Source organism: Vanessa cardui, chromosome 1, assembly GCF_905220365.1.
Source record: "Vanessa cardui chromosome 1, ilVanCard2.1, whole genome shotgun sequence".
Classification (NCBI taxonomy): domain Eukaryota; kingdom Metazoa; phylum Arthropoda; class Insecta; order Lepidoptera; family Nymphalidae; genus Vanessa; species Vanessa cardui.
Window position 1 is genome coordinate 11,765,156 of NC_061123.1, and position 23,206 is coordinate 11,788,361.

Sequence of the window (23,206 nt, forward strand, 5' to 3'; positions counted from 1 at the left end):
TTCAAAGGAGTACCACGATAAAATTTAATACAATTTTATTTTCTTTTTTAGATACGACGAAATTCAAAATTATCAATTATTTTTAATATACCCTGAGTACAGTCAGAGTAAGAAAACCTTCGTCAGTTTTCAAATTCATTCCTTTATCAAGTCGTAAACTCTTAGTACTTTTTGAAACAAAAGCGCTAAACTGACAGCTGCATATAAAATTAAACTTACATATTATGGTAATTTGGTTCAAAACAGCGTAACATCGTTTGGACTACGGCTAGTTCTATATCAACATGAAATCTTTGCAATGGTGTAATTAGTCAAAATATGTCCATAAGTTTCATATATTCTCGATCGTTAAAGCAGATTATCATTCATACTGAGCACACGAAAATAGATCTTAAGGTGTCGAATATTTTCTTACCCCGACAGTACATTCACATTAAGTACATAAGAGGGAGTTTGGGTGTGTGGTATCGGCATGTTATGCAGAGCAATGATGACCATGTGGATGCATATAGAGGCAGAGGACGACCAAATAAATGATGGATGGATTGTGTGAAAGACGACATGGCAGGAAATAATGTTACTTGTGAGATGACGTCAGACAGAGAAGTATGAAAGAAGACTTGCTGCGCCGAAACCAAATAAAATTGATTTGATTCCCTTATAAATTTACACGCGTCTAACAAAGTGATTATTTTGTAAAAAAAATGACATCATACGATTGATTAATTAACGATGACACTTCTTGGTTGGTTCCTAATAAAATTAATCTTTTGATAAATCACTTATCAATGACAGTCCGTCAAAAGATTATTATTTAATTAAAATAATGTATCATCTTTATTGGAATTTAAATTAATATATCATATTTATCCAAGAGAACAAAGCAACTTTACGTTTTAATTATTTCATATCTTTTAATTATCGGGCGGAAACGAACTATAGTATCAATTATTTAGTTACTTTACTATAAATGACTTATTGGTGAGCTCGTCTTTACCCGCTTTTAAACGTTACTGAGAAGAATTATTCAGATTCGACTTGGACTGTTACTAATCTATATACATATACTTTAATAAATCCAAACTCAGCTCGATTAGATATAATTACATTTATTTAACATAATCGGTTCAATCGACATAATTCCAAGTTGTACAATCAATCACCCTTAATTTTCATGATCACCCCGTTCAAAAAACCCCGATTCTCACCACCGACCGCTCTCTTCTGTTTTTCTTCTTTTATTTTTTCCTGTCAATCTGTCCAGTCATCCAATTGGTCAGCCGATCAAAGTCGGCTTCCTTTACCAGCCAGCCACGACGTAACAGTGTTACCATCTCTAAATCAGAATAACACAATTAAAATCATCACAATACTAAAATTGGAATGTCTGTTTGTAATATTAAAATAATATTTTACGAAATGCATATTTATGCATACACGGTATATATACCAATATAACATTTTTTTTTTTTTTACAATTTGTGTCTGTCTGTCTGTTTGTCCCGACTAATCTTTAGAACGGCTGCAGGCTGATGTAAAAAAGATGTTAATTTAGGATTATATAATAATAATAAAGTCACGCGGCAATTTCCAAATACTGGCCAATGCCGCGCAGCTCTTGCACATAACACCACTCTGCCGACAATTCGGGTGCCTTCTACCAACGACTGAATATCACAAGAGCTGTCTAATACATAATTAATAAAGTATAGTAAAATATTTAAACCGACGAATATATATATTTTTTGTTAAATTCAAATGCAATCATAACTGAGGATCAATTTTATTCCGATCGTATTGCAACCAAAAATGTTTTATTGGGATAGTAAAAAGGGAAACTGGCGTTTGCGTTCGTAACAATTTATTGCATTCCATTATTAAAAAATACTACCAAAAATTTTTGTTTTTCTAATTCCACTTATATAATTTGGAATATAGCCTTACAAAAAGTCATATGTTCTTTACTTTTTAATAGTAATTATTCGATTTCAATCAATTACTGATTTACAATAAATATCTGGTTCATATCATCAGCACTATCGTAATTTGTTTGTTTTTCTTTGTTAATACTTATCAATGATTATAATATCTATAGCTGATGTCGCTGTTATGATAATTATAATTATTAAAAAAAAATTATAACTTATGTGAAATTGACATTAATTATGAAAATAATCAAAAGTTGCTATTAGAAATAATTTGCAACAACATTCATAAATGAAATCCATGGATCGAGTTTTGCTATTTCTTTTTATTTTAACGTTTATAATATTTAATAAAACATTTGAATATTTTAGCTACATACCAATTGTTTAAAAATAATAAATTGAATCTTATTAGAAATGTTGTTATTAAACAATTATCATACAATTTTTTGAATAATAAGTAGATCTAATTGGTTATAAAACAATTAAATTTAATTTGAGTGTATGAGGTGGGACCAAGTTAAATGTATAAATTATACATGATTATTGTTTTGTTTGTTGCTGGTAAATTTTGTTCTGTATGCGTACCTACAATTATACATATATGTTTTATATATAATATTACATATAATGCGGCTACAATGGACTGCAAGTGAACATTAATTTATTGTTATCACATAAGTGACAATGTATGTCTTCGTTGATAATAAATTATTTAAACATTGTTTTATGTTTTAAAATTAGTTATACATTATGGCATGATCAATGACATAAAGAATGCGGGTATGACTTTTAATAAGCTGATTCTAATAAATAAAATTTTAACAAAAAGAAAAACCGACTTCAAACAAAACAGTATTTTAAAACAAATTGAAATGCACTAAAAAGTAATAAAAATAATTGCATATTTAACACATTTTTGAGAGTCCTCCTAGGTAAAATGAAATGAAAAATATTAGACTACTTAAAAGTCGATTTACGATTATATAACGTAGTTATAGTTATTGTTATATTTGGAGCCGGTGTCAGCCACAGGCACACGCTTCAACAATCAAAAGAAAGAAGCGATACGAGCCTCTTGATTGACCCAGTATAATATCGTATAAAAGGTAATTTGTAAGAAACATTTCTTAAAGTATTCTCGTATTGTTTTTTGATAGGTATAGTATAGGGTTGGCTGACACCGACTCCAAATATAGCAATAATTATAACTACATTATATAATCGTAAATCGACTTTTAAGTAGTCTAATATTTTTCATTTCATTTTACCTAGGAGGACTCTCAAAAATGTGTTAAATATGCAATTATTTTTATTACTTTTTAGTGCATTTCAATTTGTTTTAAAATACTGTTTTGTTTGAAGTCGGTTTTTCTTTTTGTTAAAATTTTATTTATTTTTTGATTTTCAGTGAAGCTGATGTAGACTAACATTATTTTCTTAATATGGATAGATTAAGCGTGCCATTTATATGAATCAGAAACTACTTCAGGGATAATTTCAAAAGAAACTTTCGAATAAAGCAAAAATAGACTTTCGAAAATGCGGCTTTAATACGTCATGCGGCATAAACTACAAGGTACCACCCTCGAATGAGCTGTAATCGATCTCAGTAAAAAAACTTTGCAAAAGAGCTATTCGAATGCTATGTCGTACATCATATGACATAACATCATATACACAAAATTTGATTAAAGACAGAAAGAAATTCTGCCCCAAATCGCACCCTAACTGTAAGCCGTTTAGGAGTTCCGTCAATACATAGTATAAAACAAAGTCGCTTTCTCTGTCCCTATATCTTTAAATCTATGCAACGGATTTTGATGCGGTTTTTTTTAATAGATAGTGTAATTCAAGGGGAAGGTTTGTGTATATAATAAATGAACAATATAGTAAAGAAACACTGACAATTTTAGAAGTTTGCAATGTGATGTCGTAAATAAAGAATTTTTTTAGTATATTTAGTATCAGTATTGCACCCGTGAGAAGTCGGGACGGGTCGCTAGTTGATTATTATATTCGATTATGACAATTACATGAACATAACCACGTTCCGGAAGGTGATTCAAATATCCAAGTAACCCATAAATAAAAGATTCGACCGAGTATTGCTAACGTGCTTCTCAGAATTGTTCCGTTCCCTCCCGTTCCCTTAATTTGACATAGATGCTATGCTTAGAACCTTACCAAACTTTCACCAAACTACCCTTAAAGTATATCCTTTATAATAAAAAAAGAATCATCAAAATTGGTTAACGTGATTTGAGTTATTCACCTATTTGTCGCGCATATACATAATGCAAATTTAAGACTTATGTCGTTTTCATACGGATACCATCATCGGAAAAAAATAAAAAAAAATGGGACCCCACGGGAAGCACTACCTTTCAAACAAAAAAAAAATTATCAAAATCGGTCCACCCAGTAAAAAGTTATGAGGTAACAAACATAAAAAAAAAAAAAAAAAAAAAAGTTTAGACGAATTGATAACCTCCTCCTTTTTGAAGTCGGTTGAAAATTTTACTTAATTAATTTACGTTCCAAATTATATTCCTCACAAAAAGAAATCTCGGTCGGTACAACGATTATTACGCTTTCCCGATTATGATTCTCGATTCGATCCTAAATTTGATCAAATCGCTTTGTTCGATTACAATGAAATACTTTCACTTGTGAGTACAATTGCCCCCAGTACGTGATTATCAATTAGTATTTCGTTAATTAACAGAGTCTGTTTGTGATTTGTCTAAAGAATTTGTAATGATAGATAAATGTTATCTTCATTCAATTAAAATAGATTCATGTATCATACATATTAACATTATATAATGGATGTTGTAGCATTTTCAACCGACTTCAAAAAGGAGGAGGTTATCAATTCGTCTGTATTTTTTTTTGTTTTTTTTTTATGTTTGTTACCTCATAACTTTTCACTGGGTGGACCGATTTTGATAATTTTTTTTTGATTGAAAGGTAGTGCTTCCCGTGGGGTCCCATTTTAATTTATTTTTTTTCCGATGATGGTATCCGTATGAAAACGACATAAGTCTTAAATTTGCATTATGTATATGCGCGACAAATAGGTGAATAACTGAAAATCACGTTAACCTATTTTGATGATTATTTTTTGATTATAAAATATATACTTCAAGGGTAGTTTGGTGAAAGTTTGGTAAGCTTCTGAGCATAGGACCTATGACAAAGTAACGGAACGGAAGGAAACGGAACAATTCTGAGGAGCACGTTAGCGATACTCGGACGAATCTTTTATGTATAGGTTATTTTGATATTTGAGTCACCTTCCGTAATGTGATTATGATTATGTAATTATAATCAACTAGCTACCCACTCTGGATTCGCACGGGTGCAATACTGATACTAAATATACTACAATATACAATTTGTTTATTTACGACATCACATTGCAAACTTCTTAAATTATCAGTGTTTCTTTACTATATTGTTCATGTATTATTTAAACCTTCCCCTGGACTCACAATATCTATTAAAAAAAACCGCATCAAAATCCGTTGCATAGATTTAAAGATATAGGGACAGAGAAAGCGACTTTGTTTTATACTATGTAGTGATGGAACCCCTATACGGCTCACAGTTAGGGTGCGATATGGGCTAGAATTTCTTACTATCTTTAATCAAATTTTGTGTATGTGATGTGATGTCATATGATGTACGACATATATTAACTCTTTTTCAAAGATTTTTGTCGAGGTCGATCACAGCTCTTTCGAGGGATCCTTGTAGTTTATGCCGCATGACCGCATTTTCGAAAGTCTATTTTTGCTTTATTCGCAAGTGTCCTTTGAAATTGTCCTCGAAGTAGTTTTTGATACATATCCACGGAACGCTTGATCTATCCATATTATGAAAAATTAGTTAGTCAACATCAGCTTCACTTAAAATCAAAAAATAAATAAAATTTTAACAAAAAGAAAAACCGACTTCAAACAAAACACTATTTTAAAACAAATGAATATGCACTAAAAAGTTATAAAAATAATTGCGTGTTCAACATATTAGGTTGGGGAAAAAGTCTTTTCGCATATAGTATGTATGAACTTGTAATAAAATCTCTTTGGCCATACCATTTGTATCTGGCTGGTTTTGGTATCATTAAAAAGTTTTAATTTTAAAGAAGGCACTTCCAAATTCAAATTAGGAATTTGTGTGATTTTCATTTGTTTTTGTTGTTGTTAAAATGAGTGAATCTAAAGAAGAAATTCGATACATTTTAAAATTTTACTATAAAAAAGGTAAAAATGCAACTCAAGCCGCGAAAAAAATTTGTGATGTTTATGGACCTAATGCAGTATCTGTGAGAGTAGCGCAAGTTTGGTTTAAGCGTTTTCAAGCTGGAAATTTTGATATCAAAGATGCATCTCGCTCTGGTCGCCCTGTTACGGACAAAATTGATGCCATTTTTGAAAAAGTGGAGCAAGATCGGCATAGCTACATCGTAACTACTACGATGTAGCTGAAGAACTGGTAATTGACCACAAAAACGGTTTTGACTCATTTGAATAAAGCTGGGTACACAAAAAAGCTCGATATATGGGTGCCCCATGAACTCACTGAAAGAAACCTAATGAACCGTGTACTCATTTGTGATTCTTCATTACGACGTAATGAAACCGAACCATTTTTGAAGAAGCTGATAACTGGTGATGAAAAGTGGATTACATACGACAAGAACGTGCGAAAAAGATCGTGGTCAAAGGCCGGTCAAGCTTCACAGACTGTGGCAAAACCCGGATTAACTCGCAACAAGGTAATGCTGTGTGTATGGTGGGATTGGAAGGGCATCATTCATTATGAGCTGTTACCGCCCGGTAGGACCATCGATTCAGAACTATATTGCGAACAATTGATGAGATTGAAGCAAGAAATTGAGAGAAAGCGGCCAGAATTGATCAACAGAAGGGGTGTGGTTTTTCACCATGACAACGCTAGACCTCACACATCTTTAGCCACTCAACAAAAATTACGAGAGTTTGGCTGGGAGGTATTAATGCATCCGCCGTATAGTCCTGACCTTGCACCTTCAAATTTTTATCTGTTTCGGTCTCTGCAGAATTCCTTAGGCAGTGTCAGGTTAACATCACGAGAGGACTGCTAAAACCACTTGTCGCAGTTTTTCGATCAGAAGCCCCAAAATTTTTACAGCAATGGGATCATGTCACTACCAACAAGATGGCAAAAAGTTATGGAACAAAATAGCACCTACATACTTTAGTCAAATGTAAATAAACTATAAAAAAATCTTTTTGAATTTTCATATAAAATACGAAGAAACTTTTTCCCCAACCTATTATTTTTTAGAGTCCTCTAAGTAAAATGAAATGAAAAATATTAGACTACTTGAAAGTTTGATGTCATTCCGTTCCGTTCGTGTCAAGATTGCATACTAATAAAAATAACTTACTTTTGGTACGATATCTACTTATTATGCTTATTGTAAGACAGAAATTTAAAACACAAGTTAGTCGTTAAATAGGGTTATACAATATATATTTTTAAATACATAATTACCCCCTAGGTAAGTTGTACTATGTTACACAGTACAATTGTTTTGTAAATCGATATTCACTACTACTACTATTTTTGCGGAAAAAAATTAAAATGCCTAAAATAATTTAATAGCAAATAAAGATTTTGACGTTAAACATGAGCAATTAAGTAAGGAATTAATTAAAGTTCATTTCTTAGATATTCATTAAGTATAATAAAATGTTACAAGTAAACGCAGAATACACCTAAAATCTAGGTCCTATGTAACAAAAAATGCATATAAAGCTCGAAGCTTACTTAAATAAAAAAAAATATGTATTCCAATAATATAAAACTCCCTCTAAAACTTGTGGTCATAGACAATATGTGTTTTTGTATAATAAGTAGTAGATTTTTACCTGAAAACATCGCTGGGCATAAATACCGTTTATATCCGTTTTTTGAAGAGATTTTTTAAAGGCAAATTGAGCCAAAGATTGACACTTAGATAAACAAAAAATACTCTATAATAATAAAATAACATATATATATATATATATATATATATATATATATATATATATATATATATATATATATATATATATATATATATATATATTATATAATTATTTTATTATATAATTATAAAATTTTGCCTCCTATAAATATAATTTATTGTAAAATTTTAAATTAGTGATATTAATAAATTATTTGTTAAAAATGCGTGTTTGTTTGTGGTGTTCTAGGTTAAGGATTAACAAGGAAATTACTACGACTATGCTAATCTTCAAAATTTAATTGAGTTTGCTTCCACAACTGTACCAATCAATCTTTTTCGTGTATCTTCCATCCTACGTGACATTGGCGAAATAATCTTTGCCCTGTCGGTACAACTAAAAGCCATTAAGCCAAGAATTGAATTGAATTGAAAATGCACGTTTCCAGAAATATTTTAATAACAACCTTCGGATTTCAAGTAAGGGTTTGGATCCCGGTTCTCATCATTACATAGTCTAAAACAAAGTCGCTTACCGCTGTCTCTCTCTGTGTATGCATAGATCTTTAAAATTACGCTTTACGATATTGATGCTTTTTTTAATAGATGAAGTGATTCAAGAGGAAGGTTTTTTTAAACAATACATTGAAAATATAGTAAAGAAACAAGAAAAAATATGTATTATATTTAGTATGAATATATAGGGTCGTTAGTAACTCATAAGGTTTTATCAAACAAAATAATGCATTCGCGTAGAATCGAATAATTGCTCATTAAAAAAACTTAGGAGGTATCGCAACATAATATCCCAATTTCAATAATAATTGCAACGCATACGTGTTGGTTATTATTAATAAATCTGATCAGAATTTTCTCAGATATGTACTTAGATAAGAAACGTGGAAAATCCTTAGACTTAAGTTAACAAGCGCTGACCGAGTATATCGACTTGGCTTGGATTACTAAATTATTACTGTCTTTTGCCTTAGCCATAGCATCGTATCCTACATCTTAAAAAACATATTATTTATGTAGAGTTGATAACAAATTTATTAGGTAACCTGTATTCTCAAGTTCTTTCTTCTATTTTTAACAAAGAACATTTATAAATAGAACGTAAAAATTATATAAGGATTTCGATAACTTCACTTCAAAATAAAGTAGTTATAACGGATTTGAATCGCGTATATTAATTATTTTTGGCATCCCGACGTTTCGAGCACTTTACAACGTTCCTTTTTTGCTCAGACGATCGAAATTACGATGTTCTGTATCGTAATTTCGATCCTCTGAGATACTTGGTGGTAGGGCTTTGTGCAAGCCCGTCTGGGTAGGTACCACCCACTCATCAGTTATTCTACCGCCAAATAACAATACTCGGTATTGTTGTGTTTCGGTCTAAAGGGTGAGTGAGCCAGTGTAACTACAGGCACAAGGGACATAACATCTTAGTTTCCAAGGTTGGTGGCGCATTGACGATTTAAGGAATACTTAATATTTCTTACAGCGTCATTGTCTATGGACGATGGTGACCACTTACCATCAGGTGGCCCATATGCTCGTCCGCCAACTTATACCATAAAAAAAAATTAAAAAAAATTCTGCTAGCATTCTTGCCACCATTCCATGAGGTATGGTAACTATTTTAAATTAATATTTCTATTTATTTGAGGACTTTATGTAAATAAATATATAGCAACTCTTTTGTCACGAGTTATAATTATATTTAAGTACCGTCTATATCACTTAATACGGTATATTAATATAATATAATATTAATATATGGTTCAAAGATTCAAGGTGATTCTCGTCATCTTTCACAGGAATGGTTTTATAAAGAGATGCCTAGTGGTGAAAAAATTCTACGATCATGGATGGTATTTTCTCCTATATCACATAATCTGTACTGTTTTTGCTGCCGTTTATTTGCTGTCAGTAACATACAAAGAAACTTTACAACTGAATTTCAGAAATGGTGGGAACTAAATCCTAAAGTATTGGACCATGAAACTTCATGTGAACATTTAGAAAATTTTAAAAAGTGGAAAACTTTGGAAATGAGATTTAAATTTCACACCACAATAGATGACGCAACCTTGCAATTAATGAATACGGAAGAACAGAAATGGAAAAATATACAATCTAGATTATTTGATATAACTTTGTTTTTGGCGAAACAAAACCTAGCATGTGGAGATGATGAAACCCAAGGGTCTTCCAATAAAGGTAATTTCTTAGAACTAATTCAACTGCTTTCAAAGTATGATGCTGTACTTAAAGAAAATATATTATATTTGGACCAGGAAAATCACCTAAAGTAACATATCGTCCGAAATACAAAATGAGTTCATAAATGTTTTAGTTAATCACGTAAAATGTCAGCTTGTCAACGAAATTATATAAATTGGCTAAATATTTCGGAATCATGTTTGACAGCACACCTGACGTTTCACATATCGAACATATGTCTGAAGTAATTCGTTGTGTAATAATTAATAATAGAAAAGTAGAAGTCAAAGAAGTATTCTTAAGATTTTTTCCCTTACATGGAAAAAAAGCTGCTGATTTAAGTGCTGAAATACTAAAGCAGCTTGAAAACGATGGCTTAGATATTTTGATGTGTCGTTCTCAAGGTTATGATAATGCTGCAGTTATGAGTGGTATACACGTGCAAGCTATTATAAAAGAAAAAAAACAATAAAGCCATTTTTATTGGATGTATTGATTCAATTAATTTATGCGGCCAGAGACAATATTTAACTTTTTTTCAACCTCCACAAGGGAAGTGCTCCTCAATCACAGCAAAGCATCTGTTGAAAGACTTTCGACAACGCGTTGGAGTGCTCATTATGGGTCGATAAAAGTATTGGCTGAAAATTTTGATGAAATAATATCTGCAATTGAGGAACTATGTGACCAAGACGTAAATTTAGAAACAAGAGGTAGTGCACAAAATCTTATCCCTGCTGTGTGCAATTTCTCATTTCTTTGTTTCTCTTTACTTTTGGAATTATATGCTAAGGGAAGTGAACTATGTTCAGATTGCATTACAAAGCAAAGGATTATGTGTTGATGAAATAATCATAAAACTAAAAGCACTTCGTCTATTCATTGGAGAGAAACGGTTGCATCTAACAGAAGAGGCAATAGATTTTGCTATACGAAAATCGGAAGAATACAACATTTCAATGGAACGACGAAGTCGTCGCAAGAAACGCAGGCCCGGTGAGTTAGCATCGTCCACCGATTCTGGACCACAGAGCGGAACTTCAAAAGGACATGTTAGAATATCTTGACAGATTCAATATTGACCTCGAAACAAGAGTAAGGTCCATTAAAGACGTAATTTCATTGGTAGAGGTATTACAGCCAAAGACTTTGCTTTCGGAAAACACTATCAAAATTTACTAACCATGAAGTATCAGAAAAAGAACTACTTTTAGAAATACCAAGATTGAGAAGACATTTAAAAGCGGCTTATATTACTGTCTCGTATTGGGTGACACGGGACTATTTGAAATTCATTGTGGAATGGGATTTTACAGAATCTCTTCCAAATCTAACGGTCGCACTAAAGTTTAACGTATTTATAACAATATGTGCATCAGTTGCTTCATGTGAGAGAAGCTTCAGCGAATTGAAATTAATCAAAAATTACTTGCGGTCTACAATGACTGAAACCAGATTAAATAATCTTGCTATTTTAACAATAGAACATGAAGCAACACAAAATATAAATTTTAAAGACGTGATTTCGGAGTTCGCAAGTGTCAAGGCTAGAAGTAAGAAATTTTGATTTTTGAGATTTTTGAGATTTGATTCTAATATTTGTAATACTCTTATTTTAATAAAACGTAAACGATTATTACTTTTTATTTTATACATTATGATTGAGTTTTGGGGTGACACCTACAAAATCCGCCCCGGATGCCACCTATGCTAGCTACGCCGCTGGGTATATATCAAACGTAACTAATCCATATTTCTTATCATTGAGTGATTTTCGTTGTCCACCTAATCGCGAATTTAGGTTATTAGTCAGTAGACAAATAATCGTCTAAGTAAATGTGACCAATAAATAAATATTTAGAGATTAGCTAAATTAACTTATAAACAGTGAAATTTGTGATTTAAAATGTTCCTTTTCGATTCGACATGAGAATTGTTTTATGTATGACGATAGCGCTGTCGATTTTAAGTGAAGTGATAAGAAAAAGATTTTTCCCTATCACTATAAAACGATTTTATCGTTTTAAAAAAATCCAGGCTAATGTTTTTACCTATTTTTGGTACTTTATCAACGATAATTAACAAGATATATAAATATTTATTCACTTGCTTTGCTCGTGAATGCCTATGTACGAATTATTTCAATCATTAATTGAAAGTATATAAAAATAGTAAATATATACACCGTTAGATTATAAACATCGTTAAATTACAATCTGTCTCGTGAGATTGCAAACCGTCGAAATATTGTGAACCGTCAAATATGATTGCAATTTAACGCATTATTTGTTGCTATATTGTAATCTAGAAAGAGAATAAACTTCGGCAGGATTCTTATAGACGAAATGAAAATCTTTGAATATTTATAAGCGTCGATTTAATACTGAGACTATTCACAAAATTTTAATATTTTTTTACAATGCTATCTAGACGTTACTTATAAACGTAACATTTCAATTTTATATTAAGAAAACTTTAACATTTACAAAAGAGGTTTTATGTTGTGCATGTTTAATCCTGGGGATATTAAAAAAAAAAATCTTTCAAATTAATTTTAGTGGTAAGACAACTCGCTACTCTCAGCGTCGAGACTACACTTATTTTATCAAAATACAACAATGGAGAAAACGATTTATAATCTTATTATTTAAATGATTAACGAATATGTACACCAATTTATTAGGTTATTTTATAATTAATTCAATATTTCTAACTCATATTTACCTTCGTCAGATAAATATATAAATATTTCCATTAATAGGTTGCATACATAAATAAAAACCGACTTAAAAAAAACACTATTTTAAAACAAATGAATATCCATTAAAAAGTAATAAAAATAATTGCGTATTCAACATATTTTTTAGAGCCCAGAGATTATATAACGTAGTTATAATTATTGTTATATTTGGAGCCGGTGTCAAAATTATCAAAATCGGTCCACCCAGTGAAAAGTTATGAGGTAACATACATAAAAATAATTCAGACGAATTTATAACCTCCTCCTATTTGAAGTCGGTTGATTGATTGAAAAATAAATATTAAAAGAAAAAAATATTTGCTACGTATATCTCATCATCTCTGCGGATTCGGAGAACTACATCATAAATTCTATAACTATAACTAAACAAGATAATTTAAGAACAAATCGATAAAACAAACAAATGTAATATTTCTTTTTCATTATATACATACATATATATAAATGTAAAATGTAAAATATAATATTAGTACATGATATGTAAGTTAGCGATAAAATCGGTATCACGTACCCTATATATGTATATTTATAAATTTTATACAGATAACATTCCTTTTATTAATGAAATTAATAATGATGATACTTAATTTTTATTTATTTTTAATAAAATCGGATGTAAGAAACAAAAAAAAGTAAGAAATAAAATTTCATTGTCTATTTAGAGAACACACATAGAGTTTAGATTCGACGATAAAACGATCTTTTATTGATCTTCTGTATTACATTGAAGCGATGTATTTTCCAAATAATAATGTAGTATTTTCATTACTTTACTTTCAATTTAAGTAGGTATACACATACAGACAAACAATGGTTTTTTTATTATAGCTTTATAAATAGATATACAAGCGTTCGCTATAAATCAATTATATTAGGTTAAATAAAGACATTGATTTATTGCTAAATCGAAAAAATAAATTGTCTATTGTAATAGATAACGTAAACTTAATAAAGCTAGTATATTTAATTATTTGTTCAATATCATTTATTTTCCTTGAAGATGTAGTTTTCAAGGTCGTACCGGATTTATCATCTGATGGAACTATAAGAGTAAACATATATGGCATTTATTTGTATTTGCGCTTGTTTTCTAAAGTAGTTGAATGACCTGTTAGGGACTAGTAACGACGACCCATAGAAAATAGCGTCCCAATGCACCGCCGACTTTGGTAACCAAGATGTTATATTCCTTGTTATACTTACCTATATACCTACACATTCTCCAAATCGGAACACAACTGTAGAAAGTATTGTTGCTTGATGGTAGAATATCTAATGAGTGGATGGTATCTACCCAGACGAACCCGATTCTGGGTGATATCCTCTCTATAAGATATCCTCTCTATTGGTCATGATGGCAAACATAAAGTCTTATTTCGTGGCTTAATTTGTGCTAGCTTGTCTGGGTAGCTACCACCCACTGATCAGATATTCTACCGCCAAACAACAGCACTATGTATTATTGTGTTACGTATTGAAGAGTGAGTGAGCCAGAGTAACTAGGGACGCAAGGGACATAAAAACTTAGGTCCTAAGATTGGTGGCGTATTACTGGCGATATAAGGAATGGTTTATACTTTCTTCTTTACATTATTACTTTACACGATTTTGACCTATACCTTCCTCTTAAATTGGGATCATTTGTGCCGTGATAAAATGTCGTGAGAGATCAACAGGCCGCTCACGGTGGCGTTGCAGTCAAGAATCAATCAAGATATCAAGTTTTTCGACCGTAATGTAGTTGAACGAGCGAAGGAGTGTATTATCTACATATAAATAATGATTATAATATTGTTACACGCAAATCGAATAGTTAATATCTGACAGCTTTATAGTCGGCGATTTTTATCAACGTGTAGGATTACAATTTCTTAAAAATACATAAGTAGTTTGATAAATTAAATGTATAAAAACCAAGCGTAACTTGTTATTACGATTTTTTTTTCTGTAAACAAAATGTCCGTTATCAAGTGCATTCTAGTGCTATGTGTTGCTATTGCAGGTGAGATATAATCATACAAAATAGAAAAGGAATGTAAACATATACATTTATTTGGGTCACATTAAACAATTCATTTTGGATTTATTTTATTTTTAGTTTGCTATGACGGGCTAAAATCGTCTAGTCACTTGATTTATCGTTTTCAACTCTTAAATTCGCTTAAAGTTGTTATATGTTTTATAAGATACACGATGGATATTTTAGTGCAAATGAGAGGAGTTTACATCGACCTGTAATTAATAGATTGTATTTAAAAAAAAATCTTCTTCTTAATTGCTTAATATTTTGTTTAACGTTTTATACCTATTCTACAATCGACCATTTCTTTCTGTACAAAAATGTATCATATTTGTAATAGCGTCCGAGTACACTGTTATGTCTGATAAAACAAATGTTATGAAATTTTGTGTCATAAAACTTTTGAATAATATTTCAATAAAAGAGAATGACCATATTAAATATATATATGACGCGGTTACTAAAATAACATTAAAGTTCCAGTGAATATCATCGATATTAATAAAAAATGTTTAATTTACATTCCTTTCTATTTAATACGTCCTGGCCTGAATCACGCTATCAAAGTTTTTGTGACAATTGCTATTTATACAATGAAATCTTAAGCTTCAATTGTTTATTCACCGAACATACTATGTATTTGAAACCAATGTTATTACATATAATACACGAAAGACGTAACATCTTAGACTCTCTATGGTTGACGTGATAGATAGACTGCAAATAATCACTCATTTTTATTTGATCGAGTTCAAATAGAAAATAGTTACAGGAATAGAATCTGCATCTGTTGTGCTACAAGTTCTAGTTTGTAATTTCAAAACAAACGACTAAATTAATAATATTTTTACAATTGTTAAATTTTAACATGTAGTATTATCGTCGGAATATAATGTGATTAAATTATTATAATTCAATTTGATATCACATTTTAGTAGACTATCTTTCGCTATCTAATTTTATATATATTATCATTATTTAGGGTACCGTAGAAAACTTAAATTATTACACGTATAATACAAATAATTTGAATATAGACTACGATAATAGAATATACGACATAATTTGACTCAATATTTCAGATTTTCTATATGAACGACTAATAAACGATTTATAATGAATATATATTAATCTATTTATTATACTTTAATGAAAATTATTTATTAATAGCTACGTTATAAATCTTGACTGCGTAAAATGGTGGCAAGAATGCTAGCATAAAAATATTAAATAATAATAATATTAACATATTTAATACTGCAATAAGGTGCAACGCGTTTCAGAAAAGGTTTTAGTGTATTATAATGTTACTCGATTGCCATACGGAATAAGTGATATTCAATTTTTGTATTTAATAATATAGTAACTACTGAGTTTCTTGCCGCGTTATTAGCCTTAAGCTTAATAAACAGTGTACTTTGATTTTAATACAAGTAAAAATATATTCGCTTTGCAGATTCCTCTTTTAATATTTAGACGTGGGATAACAAGTATGAATTTCATATCTTTGGAATTGTAAATCCATAATTCTATATAGGTAGTATAACATTTTCCGGTATAAGTACAATCTGTGATTTTAATCCATCTTACGTAAAAGAGTGCGTCTGAAAACTTTGATAACATTCAGCAGAAATTTTTGATCTCGATTGTTTTCTTAATGATTAATGCAAAAATAAAAAACAAAACAAGCCTTTGGTTGAGTGGACCGTAACTTTATTTTAATAATAATAACAATAATAAATGTTTATTTCATCAATAAAAAATACAGTACAATAAAATCTCAAAGGTTGACTTCTTCTTTTGAGAGCCGTTAGCTCCCGTGCCAGAAGAAGTCGCTCTTCCTTAACACATTCACACTTTAATTCAAAGTTATAAGATGAAACAAGCTAAGAATTAAGAATTACAAAAATTTTACCATATCTGTAATATAAATATACTGAATACTAAAAATATACATTAAGTACATATATAATCCCCGAGGAATTAAAATTCGAGGTCGAATGAATTTTATAATCGATTCCGACATAAATGTATTAAATGTTTTAAGATAGATAAAAAAGTTATATCCTGATGCACATTATCAAGATTCGAGAAATTACGATGTATTAATAATACCAAAAAAAAAAGTTGCATTGGTCTTTCAAGCTGTGCATGAGATGCTTATCTTACGATATCAGCTTTGATATCGTTAGATTTCGTTCATTTAGATTTTTTTATTTACTAGCCCTGTTCTATTTATCTGTCTGCAATATTATAAAAACAATTTTTTTTTAATTCATGTTTTTAACATCAAAAATAGTTAATCCATAAATGAATGTTCAAAAACACAATAAACTATATTTTACTCTTAAATGGAGTACAAAGCTCGTTTTATATATTTTAGAAACTGGCAAAATTTTACACCATCTTTCACTCCACAGGTCAACCCTATTACAAGATTAATTTTGGAAAATAATTTCTTAATCCTCACATTTATTCCGAGATTAAATTATGTGCAAAATTTCTTTCATGCTAGATCCGCAGATTTGGCCTCTGTGTCAGTTTTAGTCAATAATTTTAACACTTTATTACACCTCCTTAGTACCCAAATAAATGTAAATTGAACGTAACTGCTTAAAATTTAGTTAAAGATTTTTTATAATTATCTTGGTGGTAGGGCTTTGTGCAAGCCCGTCTGGGTAGGTACCATCCACTCATCAGTTATTCTACCGCCAAATGACAGTACTCAGTATTGTTGTGTTCCGGTTTGAAGGGTGAGTGAGCCAGTGTAACTACAGTCACAAGGGACATAAAATCTTAGTTCCCAAGGTTGGTGGCACATTGATGATGTAATGAATAGTTAATATTTTTTTGCACTGTCATTGTGTATGGGTGATGGTGACCACTTACCATCAGGTGGCCCATATGCTCGTCCTCCTACCTTTAATATAAAAAAATAAATAAAGAACTAAAACGCAGACCTTTTAAAAATAATGTCTTTCTTTTCAGCAACAAATGGCTTCGCCCTCGGGCCCACGCAGATCGTTTTCCATTTATACACGAGGTTTGTATACAGTGGTCCAAAGTTTTTAAATTGGGTGATTTTAGTAATTTTTTTTTTATTAATTTTGTAATCGGTTAATTCAAAATTCTTTGGTGTTTTGTTTTTTTGTTTGTTTTGTATTTATATATTATGTAAAAATATGTGCAATTTAAGTGTTAATTAATTCTTAATTAATGAGCAATTTCGCTTTGTTGGCGGGTGTTAATAACTGCACCACAGTTTTATACTATCGCTGTTATCGTTCACATCTTGTTTTTGTTCAATGTGATGCTTAAATAAATAAATTATTATTATTATAATGAGTAATTTTAGGAACAATACGAGATATAATATAATAATCATATATGAATAAATAGTACAAGAGTAATTTCGGCTCATTGGGTTTACTGTAAAATTAAAGCTCGTACGAACTCTTTCTGGTTGTATAGTATGTGTGTACACTTGTGCAGTATAATGTGTCATGCATATATAGCTAGTTCGCTCGGGTTGCAGATTAGAAAGGAAGAAAGATAATCAGCTAATTATATACAGAAATATAATATAAAAATTGGCCATACTTATATGTAACTAGTACTAAATATCTTATTCTAGATCTAATCCTGAACTGAGTCAGCCGCTGTTGCCATCTGAAGCGTCCATTATGAATTCAGGGTTCCAACGTTCTAAGCGCACCGTCATCACAATCCACAATTATGAAGACTCCGTTGGTGGAAACTTTAATGCTTTCCTTGTTCCGGGTAAGTGTCCATTGATATGACAATGTACGACATGTGAAGTCGCAATAGGTATAGTTATCAACATATAAAATAAAAAAAGTCGCTTACTGTCTGTCCTATGTATTATTAGAACTAGCGCGCACTGGTAACTTTTGTCACGGTGACTGTTTCGTCACTCTTGTCAAGTTCGTGAATATGTACAGATGTAGACATAAATGTCACCCAATAGTCACGTCGTAAAGTGCGCGCACCTCCGAACATATTCATGGACTCACCGTGACAAAAGTTACCAGTGCGCTCTAGTAAGAACTATCTTAGATCTTTAAAATTACGTGGCGGACTTTCACGCGGTTTTTTAATAGATAGACTGATTCGAGATGAAGACTTTTGTATATTCGACGACCTCCGTGGTCGAGTAGTGTGTACACCGGTTTTCAGTTGCACCCGTGCGAAGCTGGGGCGGGTCGCTAGTATCTTTGTATAAAAATGAAAGTAAAATTAATATATTTGATCGTTTTTTTTAAAGCTCACCTCGGCGCAGAAGACGTGAACGTGATCGCCGTTGACTGGAGCCCCGGCGCGTCCATCTATACCTTCGCCCTCAGCAATGTTCCACAGGTTGGAAATGTCGTCGCCCAATTCGTGAACATTCTCACGAACTTCGGATACAGCACTGATAACATTCGTATCGTCGGTGTCGGTCTGGGAGCTCACGCTGCTGGTATTGCTGCTAGAAGAATCCAAGGAAACGTACCTCATATTATTGGTAATTATTTTTAAAAGGTTTTTTAAAGAGTTATTTGTTTAAGATAAAGTCATCATACATAACACTGCTATCAAATCAGACTAAAACAATAGACTAGGATATATATATACCAAAATATATAACACCCGCATGCTTAAGGATTTTGGGTGCACTCACCGCCCAAAAAGTAACATTACCAGCTATTGACGTGTTCTACATTGCAGAGTGTATCTGTGTAACAAATAGTCACATAGGACATGATGTGTTAGTTTCCATGCTTGATGGTGTACTGACGATGTAAGGAACGGTCATTATTTCTATCAACGCCAATGTCTATAAGCAGTAACCACTTAAGAGACCCATTGTGTGTCATTTTATGAAAAAAACAAGTCGTAACTGATTCATTATTTGCGTTTGATCATCAAATGAAATACAGATATAACAGAAAAATTAAAGAGCCTTTACTAAATTTACTTTTTCAGCTCTTGACCCATCTTTAGTCGGCTGGACTCATCACCCTGATATCCTGAATAAGAATGATGCCGGTATTGTTGAAGTAATCCACACGACGTCCGGTGTTTACGGCTACGACAAGCCCCTTGGTGACATCGACTTCTATCCCAACGGCGGTGCCGTCCAAACTGGCTGTGGTACCGATATTTCGTGCTCCCACACCTACGCTTACGTTTTCTACGCTGAATCGATAACTACTGAAACTACAAATGGAAACAAATTTGTCGGAACTGCATGCGAATCCTACGAAGATGCCATGGCTTTGCGATGCACCAGTGATGACAAAATCATATTTGGTGGAACCGATGTAAAGACCAGGTGAGTTTTTTTTATGAGGATACATTTTGTACACTAACTTTATATTTAGTTAGTTGTACATTTATATTTGTAATAGTAGATTTGTTGGAACAAATTTCTTATACGCAGCTGGATGTATCACGCGTAGTAAAATACGTTCAGTACAGTACAGTACAGAAACAGCCTGTGAATTTCCCAATGCTGGGCTAACACCTCGTCTCCCACTATGGAGAGGGTTATATAAATGCGTTCGCTTTTTCTCTCTTCTTCTAATTTAAAACATATGGTTTTAAATTAATCTCAAACATTACAATTTTTATTTAATTGCACCTGATAGTATTTACACAAAAAACAGCGAAAGCAACTTCTGTCCATCAAGTGTGCCACAGATTTTTTTTGTTTCATTTTACAATTCCATATCTTAAATTTTATTAACATAATTTTATAGATCAGTTACATAACATATTTAGAGCTATGTTAGTTCGTTAATAGTTTAATATTGAGTATTGATTTTTTTACGGAATAGGTTGGCGGACGAGCATATAGGCCACCTGATGTTAAGTGGTCACCATCACACATAGACAATGACGATGTAAGAAATATTATTCCTATTCCTTACATCGTCAATGCGCCATATTCCTACGGAACCAAAATGTTATGTCCCATGTGCCTGTAGTTGCACTGGCTCTCTCACCCTTCAAATCGGAAACCAAACAATATTGAGTACTACTGTTTGGTTGTAGAATAACTGATGAGTGGGTGGTACCTACCCAGACGGTCTTGAACAAAGCCCTACCACCAAGTAATATGCTGCAATGCTGCCGTTATAGTAGTAGATATTTATTTTTTAAAATGTTATTTCTTTGCGTTCCAGTGGTAGCGGTATTTACTTGTTCCTGACCAACATTCAGCCACCCTTCGCCAGGGGATGAAGCGGATATTTAAGAATATTCTTATTTATAATGTTTCAATAAACGCTGCTTATTTTAATGAATACTTATTTAACACTTTCAATTATTTAATTGAAGAATTGACATCAATATATTTGTAGTTGTCTCTATAAGTAAATTTGTTGTCTATGATCTATATAAAAAATATTATTCAAATCATTAATGGTTTTCTAAGAATATGATAATAAAAGAAAAAAAAAACAAGAGTCGAGATGGCCCAGTGGTTAGAACGCGTGCATCTTAACCGATGATTGCGGATTCAAGCCCAGGCCAGCACCGCTGATTCATGTGCTTAATTTGTCTTTATAATTCATCTCGTGCTCAGCGGTGAAGGAAAACATCGTGAGGAAACCTGCATGTGACAAATTTCATAGAAATTCTGCCACATGTGCATTCCACCAACCCGCATTAGAACAGCGTGGTGGAATATGTTCCAAACCTTCTCCTCAAAGGGAGAGGAGGCCTTTAGCCCAGCAGTGCGAATATACAGGCTGTTGTTGTTGTTGTTGTTGTTGATAATAAAAGAGAATTTAAGATGTATGCTTAACGTTTGTCTAATAATATTTGATGGAAGTAGACATGAATTAAAAATATTTTATATGAATATGCCAGTATTTATCCTATTATAAATATATGTAAGCGATTAAAAGTAAAGTAAAGTAACAGCCTGTTAATTTGTCATTGCTGGGCTAAGGCCTCTTATCCCATTAAGGATAATTTTTGGAACATATTCCACCACGCTGTTCCAATGCGGGTTGGTGGAATGCACATGTTTCAGAATTTTGACGAAATTAGCCACATGTAGGTTTCCTCACGATGTTTTCCTTCACCGTCGAGCACGAGATGAATTATAAACACAAATTAAGCACATATAGTGGTGCTTGCCTGGGTTTGAACCCGAAATCATCGGTTAAGATGCACGAGCTCTAACCACGGGGCCATCTCGGTTGGTATGCATGCAAGCAATTCATATTTATAATTTTATAGTTACAAATTACAAAAATAAGCAAAGTATGGCAAATATAGCTATTTCGAATAGACTCTGACCAAAAATACATGTTTCTTTTTTATCAAACATCGAACAACGATTAAAATCTACAAATTATTTATTGAAATTTTAAAAACGGCTAGTCGGCAAAAACCAATAAAAACATTAAAGTAAGTTCAATATTTAAACAATTGTGAGTCTTATTATTAAAAATTAAAAAAACAGAGTCGCTAATAAGTTGTTATATTGGTTATTTGTCCATAATGAACTACTACTTTCTTAAAAAAAAGGTTAGGTTGAAAATTACACCTAACATCAAAATATTGCTAATAAGAATTCACTAGGCTCCATTTTTGTCTATATTTGGTATACTTAGACAATATTACTATTTCATTTTAGACACATCAATAAAAATACCTAATACAAATTAGACTTTTCTAGATTATTCTATGAGAGATAACCTTGATTCCTTTATGAAGAGTCATTTTAATCTACCTTTTTTACGGCAGGTACATAGGCAGAATTGCATGCATTAAAAAGATGGAAATTAATATTAACTTTTAAGTGTTATATCTTATATTACATAAATACATATCAATTAAATTAATTCAATACCTGATGAGAATACACCTATTATAAATATTTGATTATTAATAAATAACACATAAATCAAATGAATTTTCATTAGCGTAGCTACTAAAATGGAAACGATCCGTTTTTTTTTTCAATAAAAAACAATTTTTTACAATTAGAATAAAAAATAACTGAAACGTTTATGAAATAAAATTATCGAATACAAAATACTTTCACACGATATAACGATTGTCTATTGTAATATTTAATATATAAATATTAAGAGAACAATAAAAAAATAGTGAGAGTTTACCTAAGTATTGCTAGATGCCGTTTTAATTACTGGTACTATAATAGCTCCTAGGTTTTTTGGACTATGAAGACACTACCCATATTCATAATGGGAAATTGGTATAATGGATGGGTAGGCCTAGCAATCCAA

The 23,206-nt window shown here is 31.4% G+C and overlaps 1 protein-coding gene and 1 long non-coding RNA gene across 3 annotated transcripts; one reads left to right on the forward strand and one right to left on the reverse strand.

The window, feature by feature from the left end:
• Window positions 1-1,091: 1,091 nt before the first annotated feature.
• Window positions 1,092-18,965, reverse strand: LOC124533129. 2 transcript variants are annotated; one of them, XR_006966677.1, is made up of 2 exons: window positions 18,540-18,965; window positions 1,092-1,336 (listed from the first exon to the last, which is right to left on the reverse strand). It is a non-coding gene; the product is annotated as an uncharacterized LOC124533129 (long non-coding RNA). The 2 variants fall into 2 exon arrangements; XR_006966678.1 differs by having other exon boundaries at window positions 18,807-18,842.
• Window positions 14,822-21,253, forward strand: LOC124533120 (pancreatic triacylglycerol lipase-like). The gene is made up of 6 exons (XM_047108286.1): window positions 14,822-14,921; window positions 17,928-17,982; window positions 18,574-18,719; window positions 19,225-19,464; window positions 19,926-20,274; window positions 21,128-21,253. Exons 1-6 carry the CDS (start codon window positions 14,876-14,878, stop codon window positions 21,183-21,185), a joined length of 894 nt encoding a protein of 297 aa, XP_046964242.1. The 5' UTR covers window positions 14,822-14,875; the 3' UTR covers window positions 21,186-21,253.
• The last annotated feature ends 1,953 nt before the right edge of the window (window positions 21,254-23,206 follow it).

Bases quoted from the DNA above. Each gene is read 5' to 3' on its own strand.
- LOC124533120 (XM_047108286.1), top strand. From the start codon at position 14,876: ATGTCCGTTATCAAGTGCATTCTAGTGCTATGTGTTGCTATTGCAG. The intron at 17,983-18,573 runs GTTTGTATACAG...ATCTTATTCTAG, and splicing joins GTTTTCCATTTATACACGAG to ATCTAATCCTGAACTGAGTC. The intron at 19,465-19,925 runs GTAATTATTTTT...TTACTTTTTCAG, and splicing joins AAACGTACCTCATATTATTG to CTCTTGACCCATCTTTAGTC.